At 39.3% G+C, this 13,382-nt stretch overlaps 1 protein-coding gene across 2 annotated transcripts; it reads left to right on the forward strand.

Moving 5' to 3' along the window:
- Nucleotides 1–2,863: 2,863 nt before the first annotated feature.
- On the forward strand, nucleotides 2,864–7,221 carry LOC145477431 (uncharacterized). Of its 2 annotated transcripts, XM_081455525.1 has the most exons (3): nucleotides 2,864–3,482; nucleotides 3,583–3,982; nucleotides 4,760–7,221. In XM_081455525.1, the coding sequence occupies exons 1-2, from the start codon at nucleotides 3,212–3,214 to the stop codon at nucleotides 3,969–3,971; spliced, it is 660 nt and encodes a 219-aa protein (XP_081311651.1). In that variant the 5' UTR covers nucleotides 2,864–3,211; the 3' UTR covers nucleotides 3,972–3,982; nucleotides 4,760–7,221. The 2 variants fall into 2 exon arrangements, with proteins under 2 accessions (XP_081311651.1, XP_081311656.1); XM_081455530.1 differs by having other exon boundaries at nucleotides 2,865–3,482; nucleotides 3,586–7,215.
- Nucleotides 7,222–13,382: the final 6,161 nt, after the last annotated feature.

Genomic DNA, 13,382 nt, shown 5'->3' on the forward strand with positions numbered 1-13,382 from the left:
AAGTACGTAAACACGATTGTGACGTTTTAGATTCTTGCGTATTATTATGAACTATTAATTTTTATAAAAGCAATAGAGCGCTTTTTCCGTGTTTGCATAGTCTCATCTAAACACGAGGAGGGTTGGGAGAATTCGAGAATTCTCCTAACTCTCCTCGTGTTTAGATAAGGCTATGTAAGCACAGAAAAAGTGCTCTATTGCTTAAAAACATTGTTGTTGCGTAATCTCGACGGTCATATTTGAAATTTTGAGACCCACCTTTCGAAGGAAGCTTAACAGATACGTACCGTTAAATGCTTTGTGGCTTATTTCCGTTGTCACTGGGACGGCATTGTCCATTATTTCTTGTGTTTCGTCTGTAGATAGCTCACCGAATCTGCTTTCTTCGTCCATTTTTTTGTCGACGAAAGTCTACGCCGAGCGACATTTGCCGCATTCAATTCCATATAAGGTCAAACGCAGGTCTGGTTGCTGGTAACCGAGATCCAATGAACCAATCAGAAAACTAGAATTGCATTATCCGAAGTTGAGAATTTAATAATCTGGGTTAATAGCAGCTGGCAATCAAACAAGCCAAACGCTTGAATATATGTTTTAATTGTGTTGGGTCACTTAGTCTCCACCATTAATAAACACTCACTTCTTGAGACATTGCCTTTCCGGTTTCTTTCAATTCATTATAAATTGGTAGACAACGATGCATTTTATAGTTGAGTGCTGAATTAACCATCTGAGTGCAGATAATGGCTCATTGTTTAACTCTCGATAAATTAACACAATTGAGCAACTATCCGTATATTTTACTTCTTAATCTTTTACAAGCGTTATTTTACAATCCATTGAGGTAAATTTTACAGTTGGACGTCAAAACAGATTCTAAGCATGTAATCCAATTAATAATTTTGTCCAAGGTGTTTGTCTAAACTTCAACATGTTCAATTGTGTGCTGAACGATCAAATGCAAATAGGTTTCTGACCTCCTGTCGAGACTCCGTCATTTGGTAAGATCAGATAAACCACAAAACAGCTCAGACACTTGTAATCTAGCCACGTATGCTCAAAATACCACTCATTTAGACTACGCTAAAGGTTTTTATTGACGGAATTGCCATACATTGGTGTTCCAATAAGATCTAAACTATCTAAACTCCTTTATGTTCGAGTTCACATATGATCAAGATTAAAGAGGTGATTGACACAAAACACGCTTTATTAAAATACTGTTTGCTGACGTAGTCGGAAACAGTCACATCTTGTCCTTTAGCTTGGCAAAAACACGAACCAGTCATTTGAATAAGAGTTTCAGTTGCGTCTGTCAGATTAAGATCGAGCGGTTTGCTTTCACGTTGGAATAGTGCTTAAGTGCACGATGAATCTCTTTTATTTGCACCCGCGATAAATAAAATCGGATGGATTAGTAAGAGCGAAATTCTATTATAACGGTCTCCTTCGCCAATTACTTCAGAATGAGGTGTGAGCGAGACTAACGTGCCTCGGCGAGGACAAGTTAAACCGCAGAGGAAACTAAACGGTACATGGTCACAGCTGCGAGCAATCAATCTCTCACTTGTATGTAGCCATTCAAAAAAAAATGTCACTGTTTTCTTGCTGCAAAAGCTTGTCAGCAACGAGTGCTTTTACCGGTCGAGCCATTATATTGGGAGGCCATAACAACCTACTTTTTTTTTTTTTTTTTTACACCAAGAATGCAAAGGTTGTAGTTCTTATTAAAAAGCATTTGTATTTAATTGCCTTTGTGACTGTCCCGATCAACCAGACTGTTCCTAATTACGCTCCGATTTCCGATTTCTTTTTACAAAGCGCGTTTAGTGTGTCCAAGTCTAGTGTAATTCAAAACAGTCGTTTCTGCTCGTGTCTCCTTCTAGTGTGGAAAACAACTGCCTCTGCCACCCAGGGTTTCATATATCGTGGTGCTTTATTTAATGTTAATAGCTCTTAGCTCTGCGATTATTGCCAAGACAAGGGAGAGCAGTTACAAATGTAAATAAACAACAGAAGCCGATAACTAAACGAAGTTTCGAAAGGCTATCGATTGCACCCACACATCAAGTACCTTCTCTGCCTTTTTTTTAGCCCTGCTGTAATTCACATCAAGCCACATATGTTGCCATTTTGGTTTGCTATATATGGTCGGAATTTTAAGTTTAACCCGGGGCTGCTGATAAAATACCAGATAAATATGGACAGCCCAAAGTGAATTTCCATATACACATTGAAAACATGTAAAGAGCAACTGTTCTATGAATCTTCGAAAGCGGAATTTATCGCAGCCTGTTCATCTTGTTATTTTTATCACTTCTGAATTGGTTGGAAGACCATTAAACAACGCTTAGTTAATTCCACTCTTTAAAATGGTAATTAGGTCGACTGGAGAGGAATTGTGGGTTCGATTGGTGCCAAACGGTATTGTTAATTGGAATCGTATATTGAAAGCGATTTCTGTAAGTTAAGTAAGATGCCGAATGACAACACGTTTGCACTCACACACATCAAATTTTCTTGTTTTGGAATTATGAGGACCATAGCTGTTATTTACTACCTTAAATCTCTTTCGCCAATATGAAAGACATTAGCTCAACATTTGTTAATCATTTTAGCAGATGTTTCTTTGTCACACCAAACGTTTCTTGTCCGATCCTGTTCTTCAAATGTCCAACACTACAAATACAATTCTATAAATGGACCAACCATGGCAATTTACCAGCGATAAGCTATGTGTGTGTCTAAATCAAACATCTGTGAATTCCTGTCCAGGGACAATTAAGCCTGTAGCGCGAGAAAGCTATGTTTAAAAACATAGGAATTTGATTGACATGAAAATTATCCAAATTAGCGATTAAACATCTTTGTAAATGGCCTTTGGGCACATCGACTTTACCAACCAATGAATGAATGCAATGAAAATCGCGCTCATTGCACCAGCCAATAGAACGGGGGCTTAGAAATAAAACTGACGCCTGTATTTGTCAGCAAATTTTCCTAATTGCCTTTATCGTCAATACAATCGCGTTATTGATTTTATATGATATGTCATACTCGCGCAGGCAGGCGGCAGACCTTTCATGCTCTGTTTTGTCCTAAACCTGACAGATAAGTACGGCAGAGCTGCGACAATTGCTTCAAGCTGCCTCCGCTCCAAATCATTTGCCTGCAACCAGGCGCAGGGAAGCCATCGTTAAGGACGTAAAACATGGCGTCGGTTGGAACATGGCATCGGCACGTCTACAACAACCCTCCAAAGCAACCAACACCGCACTTTGTGGCTGACATTCTCGGACTTCAATCGGGCCATCAACCGACCTACATGACAACCGCTCGTTCTCAACAAGACCAACCGCTTGCTAAACGCCGCCTGTATATAAAAGAGAAGGAAGCAAAATTGAAACAAAATAACCAGGAGGATTCGAGCTGCCATATCGCTAAGAAGGAGACCACGGCTCAATCAAAATTAGATATAAAAGGTAAGTTAGTTCACGCTCTGCTAACGAGTTCGGAAATTGGTGGCGAGGGTAATCAACGAGGATCAATTTTCTAAACGGTTCTCGGCTTTCTGTTTTTAAGCAGAAACCTCTTCAGCCCATTCCAGGGGCATAAAAAGATTGAAAGGAAAGTCTGGCAAGGAGAAAGTCAAGAAGAAAAAAGCTAGAACCACATTCACTGGCCGGCAAATTTTCGAGCTTGAAAAGCAATTCAAAGAGAAGAAATACTTGAGTGCCTCTGAGCGAAGTGACATGGCCGCGCTGCTTAATGTGACAGAAACTCAAGTCAAAATTTGGTTTCAAAACAGACGAACGAAATGGAAGAAGCAGGAGAAAATATGCGAGGTAACACCCGAGAATGACAAGGATTCCCAAAGCGAACATTCGGATAACAAAGATAGTGTATCCTCGGATACTGGACTTGATAACGACGACAAAAGCTCTGATTTGGAACTGGAAGAGAGCGGTTAGCTAGCACCCAGGTGAAAATTATCTCCCGCTAGCCATTGAGCTGTAAAATATCTGTTATTTATTTCATTCACACAGTCTTCCACTCGTAAAAACTACTGTAAGCTGTCAGTAATCTTTGTCCAAGAGCTTCCAAAGTGAAACTGTTAGGATTGTTTTAATTGTTCACTTTCATGAACAACGTGTATTAATACAATTATCTTTTCAATGGTTTGGTGCTTACACGAATTAAGAGACCGATTAACGATATTCTAAATGGTGGAAAGTCTCTGAATTGGCCATCTTAAAAATGTTCGTCTACGAGGGTATAGTTGAACATAATGAATGCAAATTGTTCCGCTTTCTCGAATTATTTTCTTAAGCCAGTCGGAGAGCGGTAATTGAGCTTATTCAGGAAGCAATTGGCGAGCAAATGTACTAGCGTCTTCATAAAACTTTATGAAGAGCGTTCTCGTTTGTTTGATAACAAGATATATTTCATTCAAATGAACAAGGCAGTTGGAATATTGAACTCACGATTCCACAGAGACCATTTTTAATTGCTCGCCAAAACCGTGATACAAGCAATTTTATCACGCAGCAGTTGGCAATTAACAAAGTATTCGGTTGAGTCTAAATAGTGGGAACATCTTTACCACCTATTGTGTTTTCAAAATCGATTTGCAGAACTGTTTTAAGCCAAGAAAGTTAAATAGAATGATTGCTAGACACCTGAAGCATCCTTAGGTTGTACAGTTGAGTTGTTTTGTTTTGTTGAAACTCTTTATTAAATTTGTGACTATAAATTATAGATGATTGCACTGACAATCACCGACCTCCTGCCATGTCACAAACGAACGCCACGCAAGGTATGGCCTTTTCATTGTTACACACGGCTATTGGTAACATAGTGTCTTAATTAACAAGCGTTCAACTGAAAGGTATTTTATCAAAATATCCGTACTTAATCCGGTTTTCTGAATGTGTTTTTCTTGCGGAGTTTAGGATGAATATTGCTTTTGCATTAAAGAACTGAGTCAATTTATCGAAATACTTAATTCATGTAGTGGAAGTTGCTTTCACTTTGGTATTAAATTGAGTTGAGATGAAAATTGCGTGTTGCCTCATTCACGGCTGGTTGCCCGACTGATAAAGATGATCAAGCGATATCACAAATTGCACCCAATCTAAATTAGAACTTAGTTTGCGCTATCCATAAACAGTAGATATAGTTAATTGGAAACAAATGGCTCCCGTTGAAAAATAACTAAATCTGGCGAAGCTGTAAGGTTTGCCTCCTCTAATTGTTGGTAACTATCTCTTCATTTGGGTTTATCTAAGGTCCCAGCTTCTACAAGAACCCCACATAACGATTAACAAAGGGTATTTCAGAAAGAGCGCGTTTGATAATTAATTAAAAGCACGTTCCCTTTGCAATCCGTGAAACAATTTGCGTGCACAGCAGACGAAGCCGCTAGAGTCTGTGATTTCAACTCGGTTATTTTCTCCGATAATTTATTTGACATCTTCCTCTAAATTGTTCGCCGATGTGGCACAATTAAGAACGTTTTACTAATGCCCTGGCTTGCTTGTTTACCACAAAATCCGCGGAAACCACACGTCTTTTGTGGAGGAAACATTAAGCTACTGAAGTTCCGCCAAACGGGAAGTTTGTTCACATTCTACGCATTTAATAAACATTTTCCAAATGAAGCGCATTATGAGATTGTACGGTTTTACGAATCACAACTCAGCCTGTTTGCTTAGATTGCCACTGAATTTTACTCCAAATGTTTCTTTATTTCGACGAAGCAAATGTAAAAAAAAGATCCATAGCTTATGAGTAAGAGCTAACTGCACTTTAAACGTCATTGAGCGCTACGTTTCTTTGAAATGAATAATTAAGGGAGCATTTTAATGGAGTGCACACGAGAGTTGGATATCATTTCCTTTTGTATATAGAGCAGTGACTGACAACATGGCAGGTCATTAGACACTTTAAAACGTTGAAAGATAAAACTTGAAAAACTCTGTGAAGGATCAGATGGTCGATGGAATCGTTTGAAAGTTTCAGGCAAAAACAGGACCTCGGCTCTACGAATTATCATTTTTTGGCTTTGTTTATATGTATATATATTTTTTCATCCTGTTTCACTGAAGCTCGAAGGAACATCGGCAGGAGCAACCTTTGCGAAAAATGGAAAATTGAAAGAGGTGGTATATCAAACGAAATGTTATTTAGTTTTTCCTCAACTGAAAGAGCCCTCGAGTCATTATTTGGTAGTGTGTTTGAGCATATGCACTTGGGCACGTTAACAGTTAATGGAGTGTCTAAACAACTCTCACTGTTCATTGACAGAAAAGGCAAACACCTTTTAGTAACCATGTCAAACAGAAGTCAAGATATTGCTTCATCTGGTTGGTTTGTGGTGTTGGGTCGCTTCTCAGTAAACGTCGGAGAAATGGACCGTCGTGGTACCATGATTAGATCGTTTTTGGTTGGTGAACTGAAAGAGTCGCGATACATGTCTGTGTTGAACGTTTAACAAAATTTGAAACGGCCACGAAAATTTCACTTTATTTCTAGCCGAATCTCTTTCGTTGAAAGCATTTTATCTGATAGTCTTTACTGACTGCAGACTATTAAGGCGAAAATTTGATTTGTTTGCCAAGGCATCTGAATGCAAATTGGTTTAGAGGAGAAAAAGTCCCAGCATTTTAATTGGAAATCCCTTTGATTTCGTCAATCTCGACTTCTCTAGCCTGCCCTAGCTTACAACTCTTCTTGCCATTAAACGCTCTCTCTTAATTTTCGAAGTCGTGGATGCCATGTGGAATCGATTAATAAAATATATAATCTTTCGTCTCCAGTAGGGCTATTGTATTAAGCCATTTAGCGGCTTCTTTGAGTTGGCTTAACTTCAAACAAAGCGTTGATCGCAAAGATAAACAAGGGTGCGAAACACAACACGCGTTGTCGACCGGACGTGCTGCGAAAATCACTTTATGTTTATCTTCAGGCGAGTAACTTATTAATAAACCGCCTCCGGGGAAAAAACGACTGTAGAATGCTCACCAACTCAAACACTTGAGCTCAACCGTGAGAACAATCGTGCCTTTTATCCTAGATTAAACGTGGCCAGAGAGATCACGGCGAAGATAGCAGTAATTAAAATTGTGACAATCAGATTAACGACCAATGAAAAGCCATAACAAATAATCTTTTTCGTTTATTGACTCAGTCGGTTTTGCTGATAAAGGCGTAATTGACTAGGAAAGGATCGATTTCTTCTTAATCGCTACAGTGCAATTAACTAGTTGCACTTTACCAACTCGTTTAGTTTAGTTAGTGGGAAAGTTATGGAGTGAACTGACTTGAATAGTTCTTAGCCATTTTCTGGATAAAATGCGCGATTTGTTGTTTTGGAGCTACTTCCTTAAATAAAATAGGTTTGCTTCCAGACAATTAGCAATTCAGTAATTAAAGGCATGCATTCCGCGCACGACATTTGCGATCGACAGCCACCCATTTAACATTACGAGTTGATCTCGAAAAGATCGGCTTAGGAGTTGATTGATTTATCTATCAACCTGATGTGAAAAGACTTTCGGAAATGGCCTGGGCGAAGCTTTCAAGACTTCAACTCGTGTCATCACTATCAGTGTTCAAGAGAACTTTGTTGATTATTTCCCAAAAGTGCCTGATTGGAGCTTCAGCCTTCATGATAGTACTTCTGATAATTTTTTTGTTATATTTTTTTGGACGTCTCGATCTTGTTCTTGATGCTCAGCTTCCAACCCCGGCTTCCAAGGTTGACCGCAAATCATGCCATTTCTACCCGGTTTAGAACGCGCTGAGTATTTTAAGGGGGCCTCTCGAAGCATGGATATATATTTTTTTGTATATATTTGGCTCAACTTAATTTAATTTAATTTAATTTAATTTATGTTTTTGCTAGAAAACGGCAGCGAAGCCTCTTTCTGTTACCAATGCACTCATTTTGACCGCGCTTTAGGACAAGGGATGGGTTTATGCCATAGATGTAGAGTGGAATCCCGATTTCTCGAACCCTCGACTTTTCGAATATCCCGGTAACTCGAACCAAAAGTTGTTTCCCTCCCATCAGTCGAACACTGAATTTTAACCTCGATTTTTCGAACTACCCGGTTTTTCAAACCAATTTTCTCTTCCCTTGGAGGTTCGAAAAATTCTTTTCATAGAGGAAATCATAATATTCTCGAACTAAATATTAGCGGTCGTATTTTCAAACGACATTTCCTACTTTTAACGTCGCATTTAAGATTAGCTCTTCCTTGTTTTTTCTAGTTCTTTTACGGTCAGGGTCTGTTGTTTACAAATGAATGTTTAAAAAAAGGCCCCTGTGCTCAGTATGAAGTTAGCGGACTGCCCGTCCTGACCTGGATATCACTACAGCAATGAACCCATTCACCCGGAACTCATCATTCCATCTGAATTTCTCTCCGAATTTACCGCTCAGTGATACACAACATAATAATATCTGGTAATATCTTGGAAGAACAATAACTGGCCACAGCGGAACACAATCGAATGTCAGTGACACTCTTAACAGCTGGTTTGATCGCTAGATGTCCCCAATCATAGAAATGAGGAATAGGCTGTGCATATCCAGCACCCTTGCTTCTCCTGGGGGGGGGGGGGGGGGGTGGAGAGAAGAGGGGAAGGTAAGGGAAGAGAGAGGGAAGGTGCGGCTCTGATGGTTAGATATAGCCCCAGTTGATAACTCTGTCAACGTTTATCTTACAGCCGAATCTTATTACCCTACTGTACAACTCGAATTAGTGGACTTGATAAATAAACCGTAATCCTTTGCTATCTATCTAACGCTTACAAACTACCGGTGCGTATTTTGAAAATCTACGCCGTTTCCGGGAAGTCGAGAATTTTGGCAAGTGATTCCCAGTTAGATAAAAAGGCAAAGGCTACTCTTAGTTTACGGCTGCGAGCCTCAAATAGTGAGAAAGAAAGGGAATTTAATTATATTATGTCACGCTATTTTACGCTATTTAATAGCATGGAAGACATTGCTTTCATTGCGCTTTTTTCTCCAAATTGATTTTATCTAAGTCAACAAGACTGAGCTCCCATCTCAGCATGTTTGAGGAGTTGGTGAAGGCTGAGTCACTCTCCGAACAGATAGAACCACAGTGGCAGAGAGAGCCCATATACATATACAGCGTAACGACTTTCCGCCAGACCTGACGAGGCATTTCAATAGAAATCACTCAAAATACCGGCAGAATGCGAAATCTTATTTTAATTCTGAGGAAAACAAGACCTGCCTTACCATCGGCTTTGTGAAATGCGGTAGACTGAGCGAGTGACGTTCTGTGATTCAAAAGAAAGAATTGCCTAAAACGTGAGAGATGGAGAGTAAATAACAGCTTCCATTTGTCTTCCATTTGTCCGTGTTTTGTCAGCCGTTTCATTGAAACGTTTTCTTATGCATTAACGAAGTATAAACTTTGATATCGATTACAAGTTGACACAGCGTGTTGGCTGGTTGCCGTGTGTCCTTGCAGCGAAGTTCAAAGTTCGCCAGCTGTTCCCATGTCCAACATAGTCGGACTAAGTACTTTTTGTAATACACTTTTTTATACTAATACATGGAGGTCTGTGTCTTTGACTGTAGAGGCTGAGGCGAAACGACCTCAACTTTGAGTCAACTTGATCGTAAAAGTATCCTCATTTCTTTTTTTATTATTATTTTCAAAAGACAGATGAGTCTCATCCCAGCGACTTGGCTGCGTTTCAGATTGGATTCAACATTTCAGTGGTTCAACTAGGGGAGGAGAACGGCGGCGCGGTCACCCTCCTTATTGGTTGAGGCCCGTAGAAGAGAACCGTTGGACCCCACCTTAATTGAAGGCCCTTAGGGCCGGAAACATTTGGGCCCCACCGTATAGGGAGGTCTGGGTCCGACAGGTTCAGTTCTTTTTTAGAAAATAAAAATATATTATTGATATCCGATAAATCAATTTCAAAACCAGTCAAGTTGAATGGGTCCCTATTAGTTCTAATTCATAAACATTACTACTGCTTCCAAGTTATATTTGAGAATTGTAATGGTTATTTACCAGGCGTTAAGCCAAGCGCGTGTAACGGACCGAGACACGGTTGAGATTAAAAAATCAGCGAAAAAGAAAAAAAATATTGAAAATTTATGCTTGGATCTACTATCAGACTTACTTGATTTGATTTTAGAGAGTTTAAACCACTTTGAGAGCAACTCTAAAACTGGCGAGACTTAATATTCGCCAGAATATTCGCCAGAGTACTTCGTATTTTATCAACTGCGAGAATCGATCGATCACTGTTTGGGCAATCATTCAATGAATTTTAATTGCGTATTACCTGAGACGCTTTGACCACGTTCACTCGAGTTTCGTTAAGAATTTATTTTGTTTAAAAGCACATATAAATTCATGATTCTGATTGGTATATTCAGATAACCTCAAAACAGTTATGTTTATTTCTCGACTAGAAGCTTCAATCGTTAACACGTAGGCCAAATGGATCATAATCAGGCATGTCATGGCCAGTTTAAAATGATAACCCCCGGAGAGTTTAACAAGTTTAACATTAGTTTTTCCCCATAACTGCCACTACTTACAGATTTAAAAGTTATCTATAACTGGACTGTTTTTTAAGGTCAATTTTTATAAGTTAATTTACATTTCACCTTGACATTGGTTCCAATCCGAAAGTGCGATTTCCATTGAAGACGCTGTTTCTAAGTAAAGTCACCTTTCTTTAAGGAACTCAAACCCCAAATCCTTCAATCGATCGAGTGCAAGATTACGCATCATCAGTTGGCAACCGTGGGCAAATTTGCTTGTACATATAGAGAGGTATATATTTATTTGAGATCCGTAATAAAATAAAAATCGGGTCAAATTCATATAGCTGTCCTCAATCCAGATACCGAATTACTTGGGCATTTATAGTGCTTCTTTTGTTTTATCTCGAACAGCTGGCAAGCAGGCGCTTTTATCGGTTTTTGGTAATTGGTCTTTGCAGAACGGAAATGATAAGCAATTTAACTAAAAGAAGCAACAAAAATAATAAATCAGGAAAAGCCATTTTAACTTTGAATGGTTTCAGTTTACTTTGACATATAAAGGGACACCTGCTTAAGTCATCAACTCATTAGCAGCTAACAGGCCGGTCTTCGGCACCAAAGAAAATGACAAGTATTTAGCTGCTTACCTCATCATACAAGCCAATGTCTATTTGTTGCTCATCACGATAATCTAGTTGGGATGGCCTCTTAGTCTAAGGTTGTCAGTATGTGGGAATTGAGTACTTTTGGCTCCCTTCCTACTGTCTTCGAAGGGCAAAAAAGAAACGCCGAAAGGAAACGTCGAAGAGAGTGAAAAAGACAGCATACAGAACTTAAACAAAGCAGTAAAGGCTGAATACTTAACCAAAAATAAGCTGTATTGTCCTGGTATCACTAAAGTGTAAATCTGTCTTTAAATGAAAGTGTCTTACCAAGCCAGTGTCTAACTCACTGTAGCTAAATTTCTGTAGAACAAATCAACAATTACTGCAATCAGTGTGAAGAGTCATTACAACACCCCCCGCCCCATCCCGTTTGCTCCCATACATGAAGTTGTTGGCTCGCGAAATCTACTCCTTGCTCGATGCGGTTTAGTTTAAATTTGTAAATAACGCTGAAAGATGGAAGCAGGAAAGACAATGGTCAAAAGGCCAATGAATCAGTGATCGGCTGTACGGGAAAAGGTTGAAGAGTCAGGAGAAGTTACTTGTAGCATAAGCTTAATATTAAAACATAACTGGTCATAGTTTGATGATCACTTTTACACTAGAACCATTGGAAGTAGAACGAATTGAGAAAGTTGACTTCCAATGATCTTTTAGGAATTCATAGGGTTAAAATGGTACCAATCTCCTTTTTCGTAGCAGTGTACTGTGTGCACAAAAGCTATGAATGTATAAGTGCTACCCTCAAAAGATTCGTTACTTGTTCATGAAATGATTTTCTCACATAATCACTGTCTAGTCGTTGGAACACACAGAAAGGTGAATATGGGAGGGGAACGACTTAAAGGCCAGTCAACTAGCAGTCCTAACAATATGTAATTAGGGAGCTTAAGCAAACCACGATGACGACGGCAACGAAAACGTCACCAAACAAAAGGTTGAATGAGTAGAACAATAGCTGTGCACGTGCGTTATACTCCTTGTACATTTCTTTGTCGTCCTCGTCAAAACAAGAACGTGAAATGACCAATTTCTGTGTCGTCTACGGAACGTGGACGACGACGGCTAATTTTTCGTATTTCCATTTGGAATTGAACGCCGTCGTTGCATAATTACGCTAAGCTTAAGCACGTTTTTAGAGCCATTGGCGTACCGAACAAATCTACGCAATCGCTAATTTCCCTTGCAAAATATAAATTCATGTTTTTTACTAGGCGTCGCTCTCGGCGTCGCCGTCGTCGTCGTTGCTTAAGCTCCGTTACTGAGGGAGTATTAACAGTAACTCATTACGTTTATTCAAAATAATTCACACAATTTATGCAAGGATTTTTGAAAACGGTGTGAATGAAAATTTCTCGGTCATGTTCGAACTCGGATTATAAGTCGGATTTTTTCTCGCGCCAAAATTGTCTCCAAGGTAAGCGATGTAATACTCAAAGGGATGTCAGTTCTTTTCCTACACTCTCTTATTTTCCTTTTTGTAGTCTGCTACGGTGAAAGCGGCTTATAACGGACAGTTTTCTTTGTCTCGACAACTAAAAAGCTCATATATTTTCTCTTAAATTAGCCTGCTTAATGCGGACACTCGGATAATGCGGACAATCTATCATGTCCCTTTGGTGTCCATATTTACGGGGTTCCACTGTATTAACATTTTTTCATCAGTTGCAGTGATTTTCAGGCCTTTTGGAATCATAAATCAATGACTGCAGCTCATTTGGTGCAAAAGACCCATCGTTTCATTACGCATAAATCCAGTCAAATGTAGATTTATGGGGTTACGGTGTTGGACCTACTTGACGCAATATAATAAGGCATCCAACTCCTAAGAGTTCTTAGTAATGTACCTGACTAAATTCCGAAAGAAGGGGACCCCATAGCAAAATAATATGCGAACGTGCGACGGTAAAAAGTTCGGCAATGGTCGAATAATTCTTGAGATTAATTGCCGAACCTTTATGAAAATTACGACCACCTGAAAGAAGCAACCCCCACCCCCCCCCCCCATCCCCTACCCATGAAAAAGGTAAGTGAACATACAAGAAAGGCATAGCCTAGTACATTCGTCATTAACTTATCAGAGTTACAAATTCTGTTCAAGATATGAATTTCCAGAATATTAAACTCAACGAAATCCAATTTGATAGAGGTGGTCAGCGTTCTAGGGT

Source organism: Orbicella franksi, chromosome 2 (assembly GCF_964199315.1).
Source record: "Orbicella franksi chromosome 2, jaOrbFran1.1, whole genome shotgun sequence".
NCBI lineage: Eukaryota > Metazoa > Cnidaria > Anthozoa > Scleractinia > Merulinidae > Orbicella > Orbicella franksi.

Coding starts and splice junctions, on each gene's coding strand:
- LOC145477431 (XM_081455525.1), top strand. CDS start 3,212: ATGGCGTCGGTTGGAACATGGCATCGGCACGTCTACAACAACCCTCCA. Junction 3,483..3,582: donor ATCAAAATTAGATATAAAAG/GTAAGTTAGTTC, acceptor TCTGTTTTTAAG/CAGAAACCTCTTCAGCCCAT.